This window comes from Drosophila miranda (genome assembly GCF_003369915.1).
Source record: "Drosophila miranda strain MSH22 chromosome Y unlocalized genomic scaffold, D.miranda_PacBio2.1 Contig_Y2_pilon, whole genome shotgun sequence".
NCBI lineage: Eukaryota > Metazoa > Arthropoda > Insecta > Diptera > Drosophilidae > Drosophila > Drosophila miranda.
Window position 1 is genome coordinate 26,684,577 of NW_022881614.1, and position 23,319 is coordinate 26,707,895.

The following is a 23,319-nucleotide window of genomic DNA, read 5'->3' on the forward strand; positions in this document are numbered from 1 at the left end:
TAGCGAAGGAGCCTGCAAGGACTTGCACTCGCCTTTGGGGTAATTTATAAGGCAACCACACAAACAGTCGACTCTCCTCAGTTTTCCCCCACCCGCACTCTCCCGCACTCTTCCGCACTCTGGGAACCCCCCTCTACTCGACGCCGCTGCGTGCTCAAAATTTTACGCGCGTTGACTGCTAAAGTGGGCGCTGGGGAGGGGCCGGTCCTGTCGAGGCAGGACCTTCTCTTTTTTGGTCTTTGTCAGAGTCAGGGACAACGACGTCTGCGTCTTTTGCATGAGGCAGGACTCTGCGAGGCAGGGGGGGCCCCTCTGTCAACAGCCAGACTTGAATTACAAATTCAGCACAATGTCCTTTTGTCTTTTATGCATTTCGCTGTATAAATTAAGCACAATGAATAGAAACGGCCGCAGGACTTTTCTTTTTATTCTCCCGCTGGATTATAATAGAGGTGAGACGGGACATTATCGTGATTAATAAGCCCCTAGTGGAGGAGGACTCAAGCCAGAGATTAGAGAAGGTACCCACCTAAAAGTGTCCTCTGCAGATCCTAGGCTACGTGTTGGACGAAAGAACCTCGGAAAATTCACAAGCCAAGTAGGTATAGTCTCTCCTGTGAGTCATAAGATACATATAAAATCGTGACTCGGTTCGTGAGAAATTTATTCGTAGACTCTAGGAGCGCTTCTTGTGAATGCAAATCACTTTTTTGCTACAGAACTTTGCCATTTACTTCTCGGTCCTTTTGTTAACAAGTTTCTTTAACTATTCCATCGGCAATTCAAAACCCACTAACCGCAATTCCTTTCTTTCTTTGTGTCTTTAATAGGTGGCAGTGGCAGTGGCGGTGGTGGCGGCGGCGGAGGCGGCGGCGCTGGTGGCGGGTCGGACATATCCAAGGATCACTGCAACAAGACGGTGGACATCTTCGAGGACATCAGCTCGCCGGAGGTCAGCAATCAGAATGTGGGTCGACCCCTGACCTGCTGGTATCGCTTCCGCACCCTCAAGGGAGCGCCGCTCGACTTTGTGCTGCGTCTGCGGTTCAAGAAGTTCAAAGTAGGTCAACTGCTGAATGCGACCCACTGCGAGGGCGGATATTTACAGGTGGGTGTGGCCACCGTTCAGCCAACATTTGATTTATCATGCCCCACTGGCAACCGTGGCAATCCGGACAATCCGGACAATCGTGGCAATCTGGACAATCCGGCAATCCGTCCTAATTTATGCCCTTGGCTAAACGATGACATATGGGGGTTATGGTTATCCCCAACTGAATTGAGTTCTCTTGTGCTTCGTGTCGCTGCAGATTGTTGACGGCAATGCCAAGACGGATGTCTCCAATCGCCGGGAGCCGGGCATGTTCTGCGGCGAAGCCGAGCAGACCCAGACATTCATCAGCGAGACGAGCTATGTGAAAGTGCTTTTCCACACGGACAACTTTACGGATCAGGTGAGCCCCAGCGTCTCTCTTTGAGGGAAGCTCTTCCTGGGAGAATTCCAATTACCACAAAAGAAACAGAGAAGTCTCGTCCTGGAGATGTCCCTCTGGCCCCATTGCCAAGTCCTGCCACTTGCACTAATAAACAAAAGTCTCTGCAGCTCCTCGTGCTGTGTCCGTGGGTATTTCTGAAGCACAATATATATGTATAGGTGTATATAAATGTCTGCATATTTATATTTATCAAATAATTTAGGGAAAATATTACAAGTCCTGGCTGCTTGTCTTCACTCTTTACTCTTTGCACTTCAACCTCTACACCTCGTTCTCATCTGTGCTTCCCTTCGACTCTCACCTGTCCTGCCACTCCACTCTCATCGGTCTTTCCTGTGGAATCTCATCTCTTCGCCCTCTCTCCACTCGGAATTTCCATTCTTTTAATACACTTTCAGAGGATATTTAAGCAGATTTCATATTAAATTTGAAGATATTCCCAGTTGGAACTGGCAAAATCGGGATGAGCACACAATTTTCAACAAAGTCATCGAAAATCGTACCTGTACGATAGCTGCCATAGGATCTATTTCTCGGTGAGGGTATCCACGGTCCGCCTTCCACAGCTGGCATATCCTTACTTGTTTTCCTGCCTGTTGGCTCTCCTTTGGCTGTTGCTACGTCGTGACCCATGTTGCTCTATCTGCACGGTTGCATCTATGCAACTCACTTTCGCACTTAGAGAAAGGGAGAAAGAATGAGAGTCACACAGAGAGAGAGAGAGAGTAACACACGCACACACACCCACACACACGGATACGTTTTATACATATTTTTGTATATTTTTCTTTATATTTTTTTCTCTTTTGGTGGATGCATTATTCAGTAGCAGAATGTCTATGGCGTGGGTGGATCCCTGGATCCCTTGGCTGTTGTCTGGCCCCCGTCTGTCTGCTCGTCCTGTCTCCTGCATCCTTTTTGGCTATATGGTTGGCTGGCGCCATCATTCTTCTTGCAGTCACCACACACTCACACACACACACACACACCTCAGTATGACACGGACAGGAGTGTTTTCCAAGTGCGGTTGTGTTTATCACGAGCTCCAAGTTTTCCGGCAAAAAAATCAGCGCCACGCCTGGCAACTGAAAGGAAAGCTGTTAAGAGCAGGTCACTGAAGCACCGGTACGTACTGCGTATGAAATCCGCCCTCGCCGACCACCCGTTCTGTTGCAGGGGCATATCCAGTGCGCTCCGTGCAGGAGGGGGCGCCTTCCGCTATACACATTGTTGGTGGAGTTGTAGCAAAACAATTTTCTCACTCAAATTTTTCTTTCTTTTTCTGTTTACGGTTCTTGCCGGGAGCCTCCCACTCAGCAGCTGATCACTGAGCTGCCAGTGTCCGGTGTTGCCGGACAGCCTCGTACGGAACAGGGCTGCCGGAGTGCCGGAGAAGAGTTACGCGCCAAACGAAATTTGAAATTTCAAATTAAAATCGACCCAGAATTAACTGGAACATCGAGCAAAGGAATGAAAGAGGACGAAAACCTGGCTTTCATGAAGGGCAGTAAGCTCGCCCGATCGCCAGAAGCTGCGTCAGCTTCAGGAGCAGAGTTACAGAGCATGGACCCGGACGCCCGGGAGACCCCTAAGAGGGTACGGGACCAAGCCAGCCCAGAGAGTTTGCAAAGAAAAACGCCGCCTAAGAGAAGTAAGGCCTGCCACGAGGCAACCTGCCTCGAAAACCTCCAAGAGCTGGGAAATATCTTGGATGAAGTCCATAGCAGAATGATGGACAAGAATACGCGCCACATCAACATGGCGACGAGAAACATGTTCGTGCGAATGAAGGAGCTTCACACGAGCATCAATGAAGCAGAATGATGGACAAGAATAGGCGCCACATCAACATGGCGACGAGAAACATGTTCGTGCGAATGAAGGAGCTTCACACGAGCATCAATGAAGCAAGCCAAGCATCAGCAGCGGGCAGAAGCGCCAGGCAGGAAGGCCTCGACGCCGCAGTCCTGTGCTCAAAATGCTCACAGAGCACCAACAGCATGAGCATGGACAAAGAGCAGCAGACAACGACTGTCTGGAAGAAGGATGCCGCGGCGCAAACGGAGCCGTGGCGTAGGCTAAGCCAGCCACTGGTGGATCCGGGTCCCCCCCTCCCCCCACGCTCCCAAGGCAGCCAAAAGGCGCCAACGCAACCAGGAGGCCGCAGAAGAAAGACCTGTTGCCGCCACAAGAAGACGTGGCGACGCCCAGCGTTATGAGCCAGACTAAAAGCCCCGAGATTCCGGTCAGCGGATGGAGGGAGGTGGCCAAGAAGACGAGGGCAGCCAAGAAGCCGGCTAGGAAACCTCACCGCCCGGACGCCGTGGTCGAGGCGAGGTGCTGGCCCTGGTTACCCGGAGAGAAGACGGTCAGCTTCAGGACCTGAGTACGAGCGTCAACAAGGTCCGCCGTACCGCAAATGGTAACCTGCTCCTTGAGCTGAACAGAGGCGATAAAGAAAGCGCAACAAGGATTAAGGAGAGCCTCGAATCGGTACTGGATGGAGTAGCGGAGGTACGAGCCCTTTCCGAAGACACGAGGACGAGGGTGCTAGCGATCAGCGACCTGGACCCGCAAGTAACCGCGGAGGACCTTGTCAAGGCCTTAGCGGAACAATTTGCCATCAAAGCCGACTCGGTGAATGTGAGAAGCCTACGCCCATCATACCGGGACACCCAGACTGCCGTAATTGGACTGCCGAGCAAGGATGCTCAAGTGGTCCTCGGCAAGGGCAAGGTCAAGGTGGGATGGACGGTATGTAAGATCAAGGAGAAGGACTCGCAGGCTAGGGGCTACAAGTGCTTGGAGATTGGGCACATTGCGCCAAACTTCCATAGTGCGGTGGACCGAATTGGGTGCTGCATTCGCTGCGGCGTCAATGGGCACAAGATAGCAGACTGTCCAAACAGGGCAACCTGCTTCGTCTGCGCCGGGAGAGGCCGAGAGGACAGAGGCCATCAATCGGGAAGCCGGCAGTGTCCCTTCTCGAAGCTAGGAGAGGTAGCCGGAACAAGAGGATGGAAGTGATCCAGCTCAATCTGAATCACTGTAGGGCCGCACAGGACCTGCTCCTGCAGACGGTGAGAGAACTCAAATCGGACCTGGCCATACTCAGCGAGCCGTACAAATCAGGTGACAACGAATCCTGGGCGACCGACAGAACAGGGAAGGCATCCCTGTGGGCATGTGGAGGTGATCCCTGCAAACTCAGTAATGTGCTGGCAGGAGACGGATTTGTGCGCGCGAGAGCTGGCAACCTATGGGTATACAGCTGCTACCTAGCGCCCAGTCTACCCCTCGAGTCCTTCGCCCGAATCATTGAGGAACTAGCTGAAGACGCAAGAAACCGCGGGGCAGTCCTAATCGCCGGGGACTTCAACGCGTGGGCACACGAGTGGGGCTGTCAAGTCACCAACGCAAGAGGCCGAATCCTGCTATAAACTTTAGCATCGCTAGACCTAGCTGAACGAGGGCTCCCAGCAAACCTTCTGCAGGGGTAGCGCTGGGTCAATCATTGACCTAACGTTCGCGAGCCCTTCGCAGCTGCGCAATGCAAGGTGGCGAATAGGAGACGTGTACACCGGAAGCGACCACGAAGCCATAGTATGCACCATTGGCGAACGCCCCAGACCCAGCAGATCAAGCGCGAGGAGCAAAGCCTACATCGTGGACACGCTCAACACCAGCGCTCTGGCTAGAAGCCTCGAGACGTGGGAGGCCCTCGGGGACACAAGTGCCAACGAGTCGGCCAACCAGCTCGCCTTGCGAATGGAGGAGGCCTGTGACAGGAGCATGAGACAGCGGAAGCCATTCATGCGGCATCACGAGCCAATCGTGTGGTGGAACGCCGACATCGACAGGCTCCGGACAACGTGTCTAAGGGCCAGACGAGCTATGCAGAGAGCGCGACGCACGACTCGGTTCGTCACATGGCATTAGGAATATAGGACCACCATGAAGGCACTGAAGCATGCAATTCGGAGCAGCAAGCGGGAATGCTTTCTCCAGCTCTGCGACACAGCGGAACAAGACCAAAGAACAAAACGATGGAAGCCCAACGGAGGCTACGGATCCCGGAATACCTCCTGAGAATAGTGGACAGCTACCTCAGTGAGAGGGTGCTGCTGTACGAGACGAGCGAAGGGATAAGATCATATAGAGTGACTGCTGGAGTCCCGCAGGGGTCGGTGCTGGGGCCGCTCCTGTGGAATACGATGTACGATGGAGTTCTGCGACTGAGCCTTCCCGAGGGCACGACGGTCGTCGGGTTTGCCGATGACGTCGCCATCGTAGTGGTAGCCAAGGACCTTGCAGCAGTTGAAACAGCTGCAAACGGCGCAATCCGTGCCGTGGAGACGTGGCTCGCCATAGCGGGATTACAGCTGGCGGCCCACAAGACCGAGGCTGTTCTGATTAGCAGCAGGAAGAAGGTGGAGACGGCCCGAGTGTCGGTCGGCGGACACGACATTACTTCGCAAAGGGCTCTTAAATACCTAGGAGTAATGCTGGACACTAGGCTTTCATTTAGAGAGCACTTGGAGTACGCCAACACAAAGGCCGCACAGACTTGCCGAGCACTCTCGCGAATCCTGCTCAACACCAGGGGGCCAAAGCAAGCAAGGAGGAAGCTGATCACCAGCGTCGTCTCCTCTCAGCTCCTGTATGCTGCCGCAGTGTGGTCCAAGGCGACGAAGGTGCCAAGCTATATGCGAGGAGTCGAAGCAACGCACCGCTTATGTGCCATCAGGATCGCCTGCGCGTTTAGAACCATATCTGACGTCGCAGCACTGGTCATCGCGGGACTAGTCCCAATAGCAGAGCAAGCGAGGGAAAGGGCCGAGGTGTACGAGCTATCTCGCAGGGACACCCACAATCCTCCCACCGGAGTCGAGAGAGAATTACCCAGGCACGAGACCGTCAGGAGGTGGCAGATGAAGTGGGATTCCTCGACTAAAGGACGCTGGACCCACCAGCTGATTCCGGATATCAAGCCGTGGTTGGAGAGGAAGCACGGACAGGTGGACTTCCACCTCACTCAGATGCTGAGCGGCTACGGATGCTTCAGATCGTACCTGAAGCGGTTTGGACACGAAACGGAGGACTGGTGCCCATCATGTGGTCGAGGTATCGTGGAGGACGCTCACCACGTCTTCTTTGAATGCCACCGTTTCGAGTACGAGAGGCGCCAGCTAGAGGATGAGCTAGCCACCAGCATTAGCGTCGGAGGGATCGTGCCGCTCATGGTAGCGAATCCCAAGGCGTGGGATGCCACCACTAGGTTCGCCGCCACTATAATGCGGGAACTACGGAGTGCGGAGAGGGAAAGGAAAGTGTCGGAGGAGTAAGGAGGAACGGCTGTGCGAAGCAATGCTTTGCGGCCGTACCGCATAGCTACGCCCCATTACCCCACCAACAAACCACAGTCCCAGACCCCCACAACTAGTTGCTAACCTTATATAAGAACTAGTATTAAAGCATAATAAAAGTAATAGAATACAAAAAAAAAACACCTCAGTATCTATGTGAATTCTCAGTTCAAAACTTGAATTCCATTTAGCTTTGCTCCCCTATTACTGCTCCCTGCTTTTCGCTGCTGTTTTCCCTCGGATTTTCCTCACCATTTTTTTTTTTTTCTTTTTTGTCAACTGCTTTGCTGCTGTGTTTTTGATGCGGTATTTGCATTTATAAAATGAAAGATAAATTCTTTATGTCACATAAAGAATTTCAATATTTAAAATGGAGATTTTTTTGTGGCTATAAATCACATCTGAAAAATGAATGGCAACAAACGGAGGCAAGAAAGTGGTATGGGATTACGGGATGGGAATGGATTACCTATAAAAATCGTTATGTTATTCTAGTAATTGAGAATCCTTAGGGTATAGGAGATATGAATACCCTATAATCTTTCCTTCGTATTTCTAAAGCCTGACCTAATAATCGTGTCAAATACATTCCTCTAATATTTTCTTCCTGCCGAATACAAAATCTTGTACACACACAAAGCACCTTCTGTCAATTTTCCCACTTTCTATAGCACTTTTTCAATGGGATTTTCCCACATCTCAGCCGCATGAAAAACCAATTTTCCCATCCATAATGATTCAACCTTCAAAATCACATCCGTCTATATCCATAACTCCATTCAAGCTTTACTTCTTTCATTCCTTCCCATCCAAAGCACATCCTTCCTTATCCTGTCCCCTGGCCCCTGCCACCAGCCCCACGCCGTGCTCTTTCTGCGTAGTCAATGCAGTCGATTGGCTTTATGCCCGAGCTTACAACAAGTTGCAGGGATGCGCAAACACAAAAAAACCGACTAAAGCCATGAATGACTGCCCCAGTGCCGTGCACAGTAGAGACTCCTGTGGCAGGACACTCTCCAGAGTGTGTCCTATGCACACCTTAATGGAGTCATAAATATTTATGAAAACTCTCCAAGCTCGCCTGGAACTTCCAGCGAAAAGTTGTGCGGATGGTGCGCTTTGTTTTTGCCACGCAGATTTGCGCCCAGCCCGGACCCGCACGGCTCTCCAGCACCAAGATCCAACCCGACCGGAATCCCTACAGGTGCCCCCCCCCCCCCCCAACCTTCCCGCCCCCCTTCCACCACACAGACGGGAACTTTTTTGCCACTTAGTTGGCGCGAGTGCGTCTCTCGTCGGACGCTGGCTCCAGCGGGGATGCCTTTTCATTTGGGTAATAAATAAAAATAAGCGACAGCTCTGGCAATGTAATAACACGATTTAATGAGACACAGGACGGGACAGGACAGGACAGAACATGACTAAGGGATGCCAGAAAAATTAAAAAGCAGAAAGAAAAGTCCGACTTCGCGAAGCAATAAATACCCTTGTAACAGATAACGAAGCAGGAGGCTAGGATCTGAAACGGTAGACGAGCAGATGGAGTATGATCGAGATCCATGCACGCGTTGCTGCCGGTCTCATGGTTAGTCGGGTAGAGTGGGGGTGGGGTAGGGAGAGATCGCGTCATAAGCTCGAGCATTAGGAGCAAAGACAATAAAAATAAGTTTCGCGTGCGGTTCAAGGTTCAGACGGAAGAAATTTACAGAGAAATGACAGTGTAGGGAGATGAGTCAGCGAAACTAATTCGAGCGGGAGTTGCTTGCGGTGTCATTGCAACTCGGTATGCCCACCCTTCCTTGATCGCACCGATCCAAATAGGCTGAGTAATGGGTAGCGATCCCTAAAATAAACGCTCCACTTCTGCTAGGTTACGTAATCTCGGCGCCACATGATCCTTAATAATGGCAACAATTAACGGGAATTCATTACAAACAGTTTATTTATTAAACTTTCCTACAAGCTCTCATGGCCGCTAAGAGGGTAGATATATGTGGATAAAGGCTACTAAAGTAATAAGGATAATATGTTCAAATAAGCTGCAATTAAGATTAATTATATATATATAAAAATATCATGATGAAAGATCTTATTAGACTAGAGTCAACTAATTATAAAGAGTATATTCAGGAATAATGGTAATTACGTTACACAAATAGAAATATATTCGAATGGTTTTCAGTTTAAAGGCAAAAACGAGGGACGGATGGGTGCATTTTTAAAGTGCACAGCAATTGCTTGTGGGGTAATCCCAATCATAAGTTCGGTTGTCGATAGATTCGGAATTGCAGAAAGTTACATTGCTTGCGAAAGAGCAGAACAAAACAAACACGTGAACAATTGGAATGGTCAGCGTTACAGTACGGCTGGGAAGTTTACGGTCGAGGCATGGAATCTTTAATGTTGCTTCGACTTGCGTAAAATTTTGAATTCACATATAGCAGACGTTCACAGGTTATCACTCACATTACGATCAAATCCAACGATGAAAGCGCTTCCATGTGGTCGATGAGGGTGGCTGAAAACTTGTAAATATCAGTGTGTCAGAGTAGATAGGCGATACGCGCGAGTATTAGTTTAAGTTCCTTTCCTTCTAGCTGCACATTTCTTTATGATAAGCCAACCAAACCGAATCACACGAATTTAACTTTTAATGTTAATCCTAGGGTCAGTACAATAGTGGGGTTCCAAAGTATTATTATACCCGATACTCAAAATGAGTATTGCATGTATACTATTGTATATTAGATTTGTGGTAAAAGTGGATGTGTGTAACGTCCAGAAGGAATCGTTTCCGACCCCATAAAGTATATATATTCTTGATCAGCATCATGAGCCGAGTCGATTGAGCCCTGTCTGTCTGTCCGTCTGTCCGTCCCCTTCAGCGCCTAGTGCTCAAAGACTATAAGAGCTAGAGCAACGATGTTTTGTATCCAGACTTCTGTGATATGTCACTGCTACAAAAATATTTCAAAACTTCGCCCCGCCCACTTCCGCCCCCACAAAGGACGAAAATCTGTGGCATCCACATTTTTAAAGATACGATAAAACCAAAAACGCAGAATCGTAGAGGATGACTATATGTTTTAGAATGTAAGATCTCAACCAGATCGCATAATTATTATAGCCAGAATAAAGAAAACAATTTCATTCTTTCTCGCTCTGTCTCTCTCTAACACACAGGTTTCATGGTCGGTTTTGCCAATTGCAAAATATGAGTTCAAGGATCTCAGAACCTATAAGAGCCAGAGCAACCAAATTTGGTATCCACACTCCTGTGATATCTGACCTTGACCTTTTTGTGTCCAAATTTCGCCACACCCCCTTCCGCCCCCGCAAAGGACGAAAATCTGTTGCATCCACAATATTGCACATTTGAGAAAACTAAAAACGCAGAAACATAGATAATGACCATATCTATCAGATTGCTGAATCTGGACCAGATCAGATAATTTTTATAGCCAAAAGGAACAAATCAATTTGCACTGGCTTCGCAGCGCCCGACGTCACGCTTAGACTGATTTTCTGTCTCTCTCGCACGCACTCTTTGTCGTGTCGTTTAACATTAGCTGCGTCTGCCGGAGGAGAGCCATACTGACTTAGTATCGGGTATAACTGTAGAGTTGCGGTGTCCGCAGCAACTCACAACGTTCCCCCTCGTTCTAATATGAAGAAAGACACCGAATGACTTCATCATCAACGCAAAAAGTATTTCGGCACCGGTAAATGTCTTCTCTTTTAGCGTTACTGTTCGTATGCGGGCGGCGTAAGCGACGTAGCAATGACGAAAGTCACTGAAGAGGGAATAGTCAATTTCACACCTATGTACAATCGACCGTTTGTTTTTCCCTGGTGTAGGCCGAGCAAGGCTTGTATGTGTGTGGACCCACGCCGGTACACGCTGCGGTAAATACAGTGATGCTCACATGTATGCAGACGCCACGCCGAAAGAAGATTTGGGGGCGAAGACGGCTAACACATACTGTAGTCGATCGGGACGCTGGGTATTTATATGTGTGGTAAGGTGACGAGACTGTAGTGGGTACGGCTTACGGCACTACGACCGGCGTTTCGTACGGTATTACGTACGGCCAAACCTATGGTTAGGTTTTGAAGAAAAAAAACTAACTTTAATTTTCGGTTGGCCGGCAGTTGGGGTAACATTTTCACTCACCCGATGGGTTCGGCCTTCGCTTAATAAACGTAGGAATGGTCGGCTGATCTTTTGACTAGATCTTAGCCACGATGGACACGCGGTAATTACGGTCGAGGTCAGAATTTTTCCTTTCACTGCACTACTTGAGTATTTTCCTCAGACGTCCGTCTGGGATCGCGAGTAAAATTGGAAAGAACATGACCAAGCCACTCTCCTTCCGCTTGAGCCCTTGGTTCTCTCATTCCCCTTTTCTCGCCACACCTTGACAGTAGCCGCTGTTAACTTATGTCATTTTTTTCTTGCGCGTAACTGCCCAAAAGGTGCAAGGTGCGTGTCTAAGGGAAGGGGAAACCATGGGACGGTTATCCGATATTTTTGGTTGGACAGGCGCCACTACAACACCCCCCTACCAAGATCACACTTGGCAGTGATATACTGAAAAGAGTGATCCACGCCTGAAACCTCATTGTTTTATATCTTTAGCATGGAATTTCCCTAGGATTCGTCCTTGTAGGTCCTCGAGTTCGTAGTAACTATTACCAAGTCCTTTTCTCACCCGGGCTTTCACGAAAGTAGGTGCCAGCTTGGCATTAAAGCCTCTGCTAAAGTTACTTTGCTGGAAGTTTCTTTTATACACTTCCTGACCAACGACAAACGAGACGTCTCGACTACGCAAATTATATACTTTTTCGTTGCGACTATGCTGCTGTTGAGCTGAATGCATAGCTTTTTGCCGAATGATATTGAACGAATCGTCTCGCGAAAACTGTACTGTTCGATCCTCCAGCATTTCTAACTGTCTTAATAGCTGATAGCTAGAGCCATTGGTAACCATATGTTGACCAAACGCTATTCTGTATGGGGTCGAATTAATGGCGGTATGTGTGCTCGAACGTAGTGCACAGGCAATATGGCTCAACCTTTTATCCCAATTGGATTGGTCTGGTTTTATATAGGCCTTTATCGCGGCAATGACCGAACGATTCACACGTTCTGACGCATTTGCTTGGGGTGCATGCACTGCTGTAAACATATGTTTGACACCGTAGTTTTGCAGCAAGCTCTGGAATACCTGTGATTTAAACTGGACTCCATTATCCGATACTACCGTCTCGGGTACGCCGAAGCAGTGAAACAACTCTTCCTCGATAAATCGGATGATCGATGTAAACTTCTTTACGGGTTTAAGAAATGGGAATTTGGCGAAATGATCCAGGACTATAAAGATTCCTATGTTCCCTGACTTACTACGCGGATACGGTCCCAAGAAATCTACTTACAGTTTCTGAAAGAATCTGTTAGTTCCCTGAGTTTTTCCCATGGGAGGTCGTAAACAATAACTTGGATGTTTTGAACATTTGCATACCTCGCACTGATTAACATATGCCTTCACATCGGTGACCAAATTCGGCCAATAGTAGTATCGCCGTATTCGCTCCAGCGTTTTGTGGATACCACCGTGTGAGGAGAGAGGATGTTCGTGTGCTTGCCTCAGCACAACGGACGTTAGGGCGGATGGTACCCATACCTTCCAGCAGAGGTTACTTTTTTCGGATACTTTTTCTCCTACTGCATGTTCAGCACGGCGATAAATGAAACCATCAATTACTTTGACATCAGGCATTTTCATCTGGTTGGCGGTTATTTTGGTTTTTAGATCCTCATACTCAACTGAGTGAAACTGTGGTGAACTGAGATCTAGCAGACTGTCGATTTGGAGCTCGGACAGGTCTTCAGTATAGGCTCGGGACAGGGCGTCTGGCACTTTGTTGTTGACTCCTTTTCGGTGATGAATTTGGAAGTCAAAACCTTGTAATTTTAACGGCCATCTGGCGAGTCTAGAGCTCAAAACCGCTTGACTCATAACCCATTTTAACGAAGCATGATCGGTAATAATGACAAATTCATGCCCTTCGATGTAGGCGCGAAACTTTTTAACACACAGTACAGCTGCTAAACACTCTTTTTCTGTAACCGAGTAATTTCGTTGGCATTGATTTAGCTTTCTAGACATATATGCGATCGGAACCTCGTTACCTTCTACATCTTTTTGCATAAGTACTCCGCCCACGCCAGTATGACTCGCATCGCAGTGAATAGCGAATGGAATCCGAAAATTTGGACTATGCAAAACGGGAGCACTGCAAAGTTTACTTTTCAGGTCTTCAAATGCAAGTTGGGCCTCATTCGTCCATTCAAACTTACGTTTCTGTTTCAACGTGTCCGACAATGGACCGGCCAGACCGGCATAATTTCGAATGAATTTATGATACCAGCCAGTTACTCCTAAAAACCTTCGTACCTGTTTGACTGAACGAGGTGTTGGGAATTCCCGAATGGCTGAGACTTTTTCTGGATCGGTTTTAATAGTTCCATCCCCAATGACGTGGCCAAGGTATCTTACTTCCTTCAAACAAAATTTACTGTTTTCGACATTAATTGTTAACGCAGCTTGTTTTAACCGAGATGCTAACTCGGATAACACACGCACATGGATTTCGAAAGTAGAAGATACAACGAGCAAATCATCTAGATAGACGAACACTTCATGTCGTAACTGAGAGGGTATAACTTTATCCATTAATTTACACATGGTTTGTGGAGCGTTGGTTAGTCCAAATGGCATCACTGTGTATTGATACAGGGGTCTCCCCGGGACGGTGAACGCGGTCTTTTCGCGAGCGTCTGAAGTCAATGGGATCTGCCAATAGGCATCCTTCAGGTCGATTCTGGAAATATTTTCAGCTTTTGGTAGTCGGCTTAATATTCCATCGATCAAAGGCATGGGATATGCGCTCTTTACTGTGACTTCGTTGACCTTACGGCTATCGAGACATATTCTCACCTTTCCAGGTTTCCTAACGAGAACGACTGGTGACGACCATGGACTATCAGACTCCTCAATAACGCCAAGCGCTATCATTCTATCTACTTCCTCAAACATGACCTTTTCGAAGGCAGGAGCTACCGAATAGTGCCGCTGTTTAATTGGCTTTGCATCCCCTATATCGATATCGTGACTTATCCAGCTGGTTCGACCTAGACCTTCTTTGGCGAATGACGGGAACTTTTGGATAGCCTCTGACAACAAGGCCTGTTGCGAATCCGTTAGGCTTATGGCATATGGTCATCCTTGGCTAAGGCAGCCACTTCGGGCTTGGCATTCTGGGTTACTACACCTGGAGTTAACAATTTAAATGCAGCCCAAAAGTCCATGCCAAGGTATAATTCTTGAGCGAGTGATGGTACTAAATACAATGTTATGGTTTTAGTTTCATTTCGAAACAGCACGGGAGTGGAGATCTTGCCTACAATTTTCTGCGCAGCTCCATCAGCAGTTCGCACAGATGCATTAACGTTTTTGACGGTCGCATGACTAACTGTCAACGCTAACTCCCCTCCTATACAACTGATTGTTGCTCCTGTATCCAAAAGACCAGTGACTGTTCTCCCCAATAGTTGGACCTTTGCATACGGTCTTATGTCCTGCGCATTCCCAACTACGGCGGATAACAAAACTTTTCGTTCTTGCTTTCGTGCTACATTATACGCACATCTACGCAACTTCATTCGTAGGGAGCGTTGGCTACCATTCTCTATCTCTGTCCTGGTTGGTAAGTCTGGTATTTGTGACATGGCCGGTTGAAGTGGGAGCGAGTTTGTTTTTGAACTCGTTACTCCGTATTGGTGGCTTTCGATACCATCTGTCTGCGTGCACTGATCAACGGTGCACGAGCTGCCAAGTTTTTTGGATTGCATTTTCTACAAGAGGGCTTGTAAGTGTCAGCTTTCCCACACCCATAACAAAAAACCCTCAGCTCTCCAGTACATTCTTGGTAATGGTGACCTAACTTCCCACAATTCCAACAGTTAAGGGTCATGGCATCAATACTTGCATAATCTACACCATCAGCATCGTCATCCGTCTCACTGAACGTTTGATGCATCTCATTAATATGTCGTTTAGACGCAGCACGCTGCAAAATTGTCGTAGATTTGGACAAGTTCTGCAAGAATCGCTCGCGAGTACGAACTATATGACCAAAGACTATACAATACCAAGATGTCGCATGAGCGACCAAAAAGCTGTTCTATGGCGGGTCCTAACATTAGAACCCAATAGGCACGAGGGAGCGCGCGGGGTTTCAATTCCCTTTTCGCCTGTACTTCGTCACTACCGCGACCCCGCTGCCCATCGGTTCCGTCTGTTCGGCAATGCCTTCACCGTCGAAGCGGGAAGTCGGACCTTTGGCCGTCTCAGCTTGCTAAATTAGTTAGTTGGTCAATAAATATTTGCACACTGAAAAAATGTTAAACTTTGAGTGCTTATATCTCCTAAACTAAAACTATCTTGAAAATTCGATTGGAAAATTCTCTATTAGATGCGTACATTAAATTTATCTAAAGCCCTCATACAATTTTTTGACTATTTCGGCTGAGACCCCACTGTGCCGCGCCAAAGACATCAGCGACCACGCTGCCCTACGGTTTCGGCACGCAGACAATGCTTTCAGTGCCTCGAGCTCGTGCTGACCGAGGCATTGACGAAGCCGAGTAGCACTTCGGAGGCGAAGGTAGCGTAAAAGAGAATTGAAGTACTAGCCCCGCGCGCCCGTACCATGAAGCGTCAAACGAAAATTGAAAAAGCATTTGTTCCTCATGCGACATCTTGGTATTGTATAGTCTTTGATATGACGTAGCTCTGCGATACTCTTGATGGGTACATACAAGATTTCGTGTTGAATTTCTGGAACTAAATTGGCTTTAAGAGCTTCTAACAGATAGGGCTCAGTCATTGGCTGTACTAGTTTGTCTGCCAATGCGACTATTGCTTCATAAAATAAATCAAACGGTTTATTTGGCTTCTGTTTCCGCTGCGTGATCGCTGAGCGGATATCCAAGTCGGTACGTCCGTCTTTGAATTGAGTCTTGAGTGCTACGCACAGGTCGGACCATCGGATGAGGGGGACACTCTTGTGGTATCGCCAGAACCATTCACTGGCACTGCCCTCAAACAGGTTGCTCGCATATCTGGCTAACAGTTCAAAATTTCCATTTAAGGATTGGTTGGTCATGGCATTTACCCTATAAATGAAGTCGTCCACGCCAATGGAAGAATGACCTGAAAACCGTATTTTCCAATTTGAAATGATTTGGCTTATTCTATCAGCTCGTAGCTCTGAGACTGGCGGGGTCCCTCCTAGACTATATATAGCTGGTGGCTCTCTGTCCGTCTGTCTTTCCGAACTACCCCCGAACAGTTGCTGAAACGTTTTTTGTTCTACTTCGTCGATGGTTTGTGTATTGATTGGTTGTGAACGAACACTTTCAATACTTTCACGGGACGCCGTTTGCTGAATCGACAATTTCTGCAGGCCAGTTTCTATGGTCTGCGCTAATATGTTGGTTTGAGCCTTCATTGCAGCTGCCAAAGCATCGGCAATAACCTGGTGTAGACCTGCATTGGTCGGAGCGGCATTTGCTTCCATTTGTACTTCCGAGTTAGTCTCACTAACAGTTGACCCGCTTGGGGCGTCTGCGTTGGGATCGATTGCCCTACCCTTAGACCTAGTCTGGTGCATGGTTGTGCTGGGGGCTTGGCTTGCAGTCTGGACTGCGGCAATCTCCTCAGCTAAATTCAAAGCCGATCCATGCAAGCTAACGTGGCAGACAGGACAAAGCTTTTTGGCTCCAGCTTTACGGTTAAAACAGACTCGGTGGAATTGGTGTCCACAGCTGGTGGTAATTAACTGAGCTAGGTAGTCAACTTCCTTGGCGCACGTGCTACAAATTATTCCCTGATTCTCTATTTGAGCGAAATTCTCGGGACTACGACTTAGGGGCCTGATTATCGTACAAAATCTGTTACCCAACGATATATTATAGATAATAACGACACTAAATACGGACTAATTTATATATAAAGGCAAAGGAATAGAAATGACAAAATGTTTTTAAATAAAAGGATCATGATTCTGCTTCGATGCACATAAGAGATAGACTGAATCTCGTTCGCTATCTAATCTCACTGTCTAAGAGACGAATTCGTGTAGAAAACAAAGATACTGAGTCGGACAGGTTCCTTCTACCGCGAGACAGGCGATAGCTTTTTGCCATACATACACCTGATTTCTATCAACGGCTGAATCCTATCACGAAAACTGGACCAAGTAGGTCTTACTTTGCGTCAACTGGACCAAGAGCTTATTCTAAAAGCTTCAGGATTTCGACAGTCGACGATGCTCTTTATAGTTGGGAGGATGATAGAAAATAGAAAAAGCTGCAAATAAACTTCCTTGCGTATACTCTCAACTCCGCGAGATAGGTTATAGCTTGTCGCCATGAATTAACCCAATTTCGATCGACGGAGGGAATATCTACTTGCACTCGATCGATATACCGGCAGTGGTTAAGTCAGATGCAGCTTAAGTGGACTGGACCAAGAGCTTAATGGAAAACATCAGGATTTCAACAGTCGCTCTCGCTACACTATACCTTCACAACCGATATTGAGGAAGTTAGCAAGGTTGTCTGAACCAAGAAGGATAAGGAATTTTCCAGTCGGGTGTAGTTGACTGTCTTTCGGACATTTACTGGGGCTGTGACAGCTCGGGGCCCACGTTGGGCGCCAATTATTATTATTATGTAGGAAACGAAGGAAAGAGAGAGACACGAAGCGGTCGTGTTTTCGTCGTGTCGTCGGGATAGAGCAGTAATCGGCTCTGAGAGAGCCGATAGCAAGAGATAGAGATCAGTCAGTTGTCAGTTCAGCCACGCATCAGACGTACACGCATATAATTAGTCACAAACATACTTGTAAAACTTGGAGCTGTTATAATTTTAAGTCCAACATACTTATCAAATAAATGTTACTCGTTGCCATCAAGCAACTTAAACTACTACAAATTGGGGGCTCGTCCGAAAATAAGCCCAAGACAACAACATTTGCAAGTGAGCTTTGTGCGTGTATTTGGAAATTTTGGCGAACACGAGACTGGGGACACAAGAGATCGGTCGCGGTGCGAAATTGAATTGCAGTCTGGCCTATAAGTGCGAGAGAGACACTTGTCGAAGAAGGCGCATTAGTGTGAGCAGACATTCAAGAGAGCTGAAGCGACAAAACGACGGCAGACGGCAGCAAACACAGCAAGAATCAAAACCTTCGTTGTTGTTGTTGTGCTTTGCGTCTGAGAGGCTAGAGCTACAAGGAGACAAGCGGCACAGAGACGACAATCTGAGCGCGTTCTTACCAAAGAGAGCAGAAGCGACAAAACGACGGCAGACGGCAGCAAACACAGCAAGAATCAAACCCTTCGTTATTGTTGTTGTGCATTGCGTCTGAGAGGCTAGAGCTACAAGGAGACAAGCGGCACAGAGACGACAATCTGAGCGCGTTCGTTCCAAAGGAAGCAGAAGCGACAAAACGACGGCAGCAAACAGCAAGAATCAAAGAACATTGATTGTTGTTGTGTTGCACTGCGTCGGACGGAGACTACAACTACAAAAAGAGACAAGCAGCAAGGAGACGACCATTTTGTAACAGCAGAAGCAGCGACGATTCGGGAAGCGACAACGAGTTAACGGCGAACAGCGAGAGCAAGGCAAGGCAACAAAGAGAGGACGGCAACAGCGACATCGACAGGCAAGCGAGATCTGAATGTGGTGGTGTGTGTGCGTCAAACTTGGAGTCAGGAAAGTTCTGCGCAGAAGCGAGAGTTAACAAGGGTAAACCCATAGTAAGGTGAGCGTTAACAGAGAAGCGATCGTTAACAGTGACGACTTTAAAGGCGTTTTCGGAGTCGATGTTAACTGGAAAATTGTTAACAGGCCAGCAGTAATAAGGTTGTTTAAGTTGATTTAATTACATTTTCTTAGATATAAGCTAATATCAATTATTTTGTATTTAAATCGTCACGATGCAAGTTGAAGAGATAATGACACTAAGAGTCGCAGATTTGCGAGAGAAGTTAAGAGAGCTTGCGTTGCAGACGACGGGACGAAAGCGCGATTTGCAAGATAGACTATTAATACATCACGGCTTTCCAGTTGAGGATGAAGAAGAGTCAGAGGATGAGTCCGTAGTAACAGCAGTGGATGATACCGTAGCAGTTCAACCAGGTACGCGACAGGCAGAGTATAAATCTTGGTTTACGCTAAAAGACGTGGAAGGTCCCCGACATCAATCAATGGATAGAGGAATTAGAAGAATGCGCAGCTACTGTTCAATGGAGTCAATTACAATTATTCATTTATGCCAAGCAGTTGTTAGTTGGTGCAGCAAAATCTTTCGCTCGTAGTTTGCGTGATATTCGTAACTGGAATTCGTTGAAGGCAGCTCTGTTGGATGAGTTTAGTGTTAAACTGTCGTCCGTAGAAGTACATAGAATGTTGCAAAAGCGCCAGCAGAAAAAAGGAGAGTCGTTGCATGAGTTTTTGTATGCGTTAATGGAGATAGCCAAGCCAATTAAACTAGATGAAGAGAGTTTAATCGAATATTTTGTGGATGGTATGCCAGACGCTAGGGCAAGTAAGGCAATGCTGTACCAAGCTAGAAACTTAAAGGAGCTTAAATTTCAGATCGATGTTTACCAGAAAGCTAGAGGCGAATCCAAGCCGATGAGTAAGAATTGGCCGCTGAGTAATAAAAGTGAGAGTTCGGTAAAAGGGTCGATGGCAGAGAATTTTAGGAAATGTTTTAAGTGTGGAGACAAATCGCATTTGAGGAAAGATTGTCCCAAAAATGATTTTTGTTGTTTCAAATGTGGCCAACCAGGACACCGTGCTGCAAGCTGTAATGTCAAGGTCAAAACCAGACAAGAAAAGAGATCGAATACGAACATTATTCGAGATAAGGAAGTCGTTGATAAGCCGTCAGGTATTTTCACTCCATCAGGTTTGGAATTAAAGGATATTAAGTACGCGAATTTGGTATTCCAAGGTTTGATTGATACTGGAGCAGATTTGTGTTTAATTCGCAGGAGGGTATTTTTGAAATTTGAAAATCTTGAACTGATCGGCCAGGAGAAATGTTTAACAGGTGTTGGAGATAGTTAAGTTGTAACTTTTGGTAGCTTTTCGATACCAGTGAAAATCGATGAGATTGAAATGGAGGTAGAATTTCATGTCATTCCAGACGAGGATATTGGTTTTGAAGCCATTTTAGGAAGGACTATTCTGGATCATGTTGACATGCAAGTTTCTAAGACAGGAATAAGATTTGTTCGTAGAGTTTGTGGCGAGGATAAAGATAAGAAACTTGATCAGGTAGCATCGTCCTCATGCGTGGAATTGTTTAATGAATATAAAGGCATTTGCATGTCAAGTATTGACGAAGTTGAGAAGGAGTTTTCAATTGATGTTGGTCATCTCAGTGAAGTACATGCTAGAGAGGTTAGGGGTATGGTAGGAAAGTACCAACCTCAGAGAAATGTAGAAGCGCCGATAAAAATGAAAATTGTATTAGTGGATGAGATACCAGTTTTCCAGCATCCGAGACGATTACCGTTGTGTGAACAGGAAATCGTGGACAAGCAAGTGGAAGAGAGGCTGGCTCAGAAGATTATAAAGCCAAGTACATCGGAGTATGCATCACCAGTAGTGTTGGTACCCAAAAAGAACGGTAGCAAGAGACTAAAATATACGTCTTTTGTGACTCAGAATGGTCAGTTCGAATTTTTATATGTACCATTTGGAATTTCAAATTCTCCAGCGGTGTTTACCAGATTTATAATGGCTGTGTTGAGAGATTTGGTAAAGAATAATGAAGCAGCAGTCTATATGGATGACGTTATTATTTGTAGTCAAGATATAGAAGAGGGTTTGTTAAAGTTGAGAAAAGTACTGAAGATAGCGGAAATGAATGGGCTACGTATAAATTGGAGAAAGTGTCAGCTGTTACGACAAAAGGTTAATTTTCTGGGGTATATAATAGAAAAGAATACGATAAGACCAAGTGATGAGAAGACGAGGGCAGTCGAAAAGTTCCCAGTGCAATTCAGGGGACTAGTTTTGGTAATACGAACAGAATAGTGACGGATAGGGGTGCAGCGTTTATGTCCAATTTGTTTCGTGAATATTGTGAGAGAGAGAAAATACAGCATTTAATGATTGCCACAGGCGTTCCACGTGGGAATGGTCAAGTCGAAAGGATGCACAAGATAGTGGTGCCTATGTTGTCGAAATTGTGTCAGGGTAATTCCGGTAGTTGGTATAAGCATCTAGGAAAAGTACATCAAATGATCAACAGTGTTGAGCCGCGAAGTACCAAGGTAACACCTTTCAAGATATTGACTGGGCTAGACATGCGTATAGGAATGGATCCAAAAATATAAGAAATATTGGAAGAATCACTTATCGAAGAGTTGAACAAGGACCGCGAAAAAATTAGAAAGGAAGTAGTTGAAAACATTGCACGGTTACAGCAGGAAAACAAGAAGAGTTTTGACTTAAAAAGGAAACTAGATAGACAGTATAAGGTTAATGAGCTAGTAGCTATCAAGCGTACTCAGTATGGTACTGGATTAAAGCTAAAAGGAAAGTATCTAGGGCCGTATAAGGTGGTTAGGGGAAAGAATCATGGAAGGTACGAAGTCGAGAAGATTGGGGATACTGAGGGTCCCTATAAGACCTCTACAGTTTCAGAATATATGAAACCTTGGCTAGACCCATCCGAGGCGAATGGTCCGTCAGGACAGCCGAATGTAGGAAACGAAGGAAAGAGAGAGACACGAAGCGGTCGTGTTTTCGTCGTGTCGTCGGGATAGAGCAGTAATCGGCTCTGAGAGAGCCGATAGCAAGAGAGAGAGATCAGTCAGTTGTCAGTTCAGCCACGCATCAGACGTACACGCATATAATTAGTCACAAACATACTTGTAAAACTTGGAGCTGTTATAATTTTAAGTCCAACATACTTATCAAATAAATGTTACTCGTTGCCATCAAGCAACTTAAACTACTACAATTATACCCGATACTCAAAATGAGTATTGGGGTATATTAGATTTGTGGTAAAAGTGGATGTGTGTAACGTCAAGAAGGAATCGTTTCCGACCCCATAAAGTATATATATTCTTGATCAGCATCAATAGCCGAGTCGATTGAGCCCTGTCTGTCTGACCGTCTGTCCGTCCGTCCGTCCGTCCGTCCGTCCCCTTCAGCGCCAAGTGCTCAAAGACTATAAGAGCTAGAGCAACGATGTTTTGGATCCAGACTTCTGTGATATGTCACTGCTAAAAAAATATTTCAAAACTTTGCCCCGCCCACTTCCGCCCCCACAAAGAAAGAAAATCTGTGGCATCCACATTTTTAAAGATACGATTAAACGAAAAACGCAGAATCGGTGACGATATCTTCTACAGTGCAAAATCTGAACCAGATCGTATAATGATTTTAGCCAGAATCAAGAAAACAATTTCATTCTTTCTCGCTCTGTCTCTCTCTAACACACAGGTTTCATGGTCGGTTTTGTCGATTGCAAAATATGAGTTTAAGGATCTCAGAACCTATAAGAGCCAGAGCAACCAAATTTGTTATCCACACTCCTGTGATATCGGACCTTGACCGTTTCGTGTCCAAATTTCGCCACACCCCCTTGCGCCCCCGCAAAGGACGAAAATCTGGGGCATCCACAAATCTCAGAGACTATTAAAGCTAGAGTAACCAAATTTGGTATCCGCACTTCTGTTAGATCTCACTATAAAACGTATATCTCAGAATTTCGCCCCACCCTTTTCCGCCCCCACAAAGGACGAAAATCTATTGCATCCACAATATTGCACATTCGAGAAAACTAAAAACGCAGAATCATAGATAATGACCATATCTATCAGATTGCTGAATCTGGATCAGATCAGATCATTTTTATAGCCAAAAGGAACAAATCAATTTGCACTGGCTACGCAGCCCCCGACGTCACGCTCAGACTGATTTTCTGTCTCTCTCGCACGCACTCCTTGTCGTGTCGTTTAATATTAGCGGCGTCTGCCGGAGGAGAGTCATACTGACTTAGTATCGGGTATAACTGTAGAGTTGCGGTCTCCGCAGCAACTCACAACGTTCCCCCTCGTTATACCCGATACTCAAAATGAGTATTGGGGTATATTAGATTTGTGGTAAAAGTGGATGTGTGTAACGTCCAGAAGGAATCGTTTCCGACCCCATAAAGTATATATATTCTTGATCAGCATCAATAGCCGAGTCGATTGATCCCTGTCTGTCTGTCCGTCTGTCCGTCCGTCCGTCCGTCCGTCCGTCCGTCCGTCCGTCCGTCCCTTCAGAGCCTAGTGCTCAAAGACTATAAGAG

General features: G+C 46.6%; 1 protein-coding gene and 1 long non-coding RNA gene across 2 annotated transcripts in view; one reads left to right on the top strand and one right to left on the bottom strand.

Moving 5' to 3' along the window:
- Positions 1 to 799: 799 nt before the first annotated feature.
- Positions 800 to 23,319, top strand: part of LOC117193902 — a gene marked incomplete at its 5' end in the record, with an annotated part of 135,439 nt that continues 112,919 nt past the window's right edge. The window contains 2 exons of the mRNA XM_033398579.1: positions 800 to 1,108; positions 1,311 to 1,454. Of these exons, the coding sequence (XP_033254470.1) occupies positions 800 to 1,108; positions 1,311 to 1,454 (453 nt within the window). The remainder of the gene's footprint in view (positions 1,109 to 1,310; positions 1,455 to 23,319) is intronic.
- LOC117192177 lies at positions 10,839 to 11,210 on the bottom strand. Its single transcript, XR_004474240.1, has 2 exons — positions 11,037 to 11,210; positions 10,839 to 10,959 (listed from the first exon to the last, which is right to left on the bottom strand). It is a non-coding gene; the product is annotated as an uncharacterized LOC117192177 (long non-coding RNA).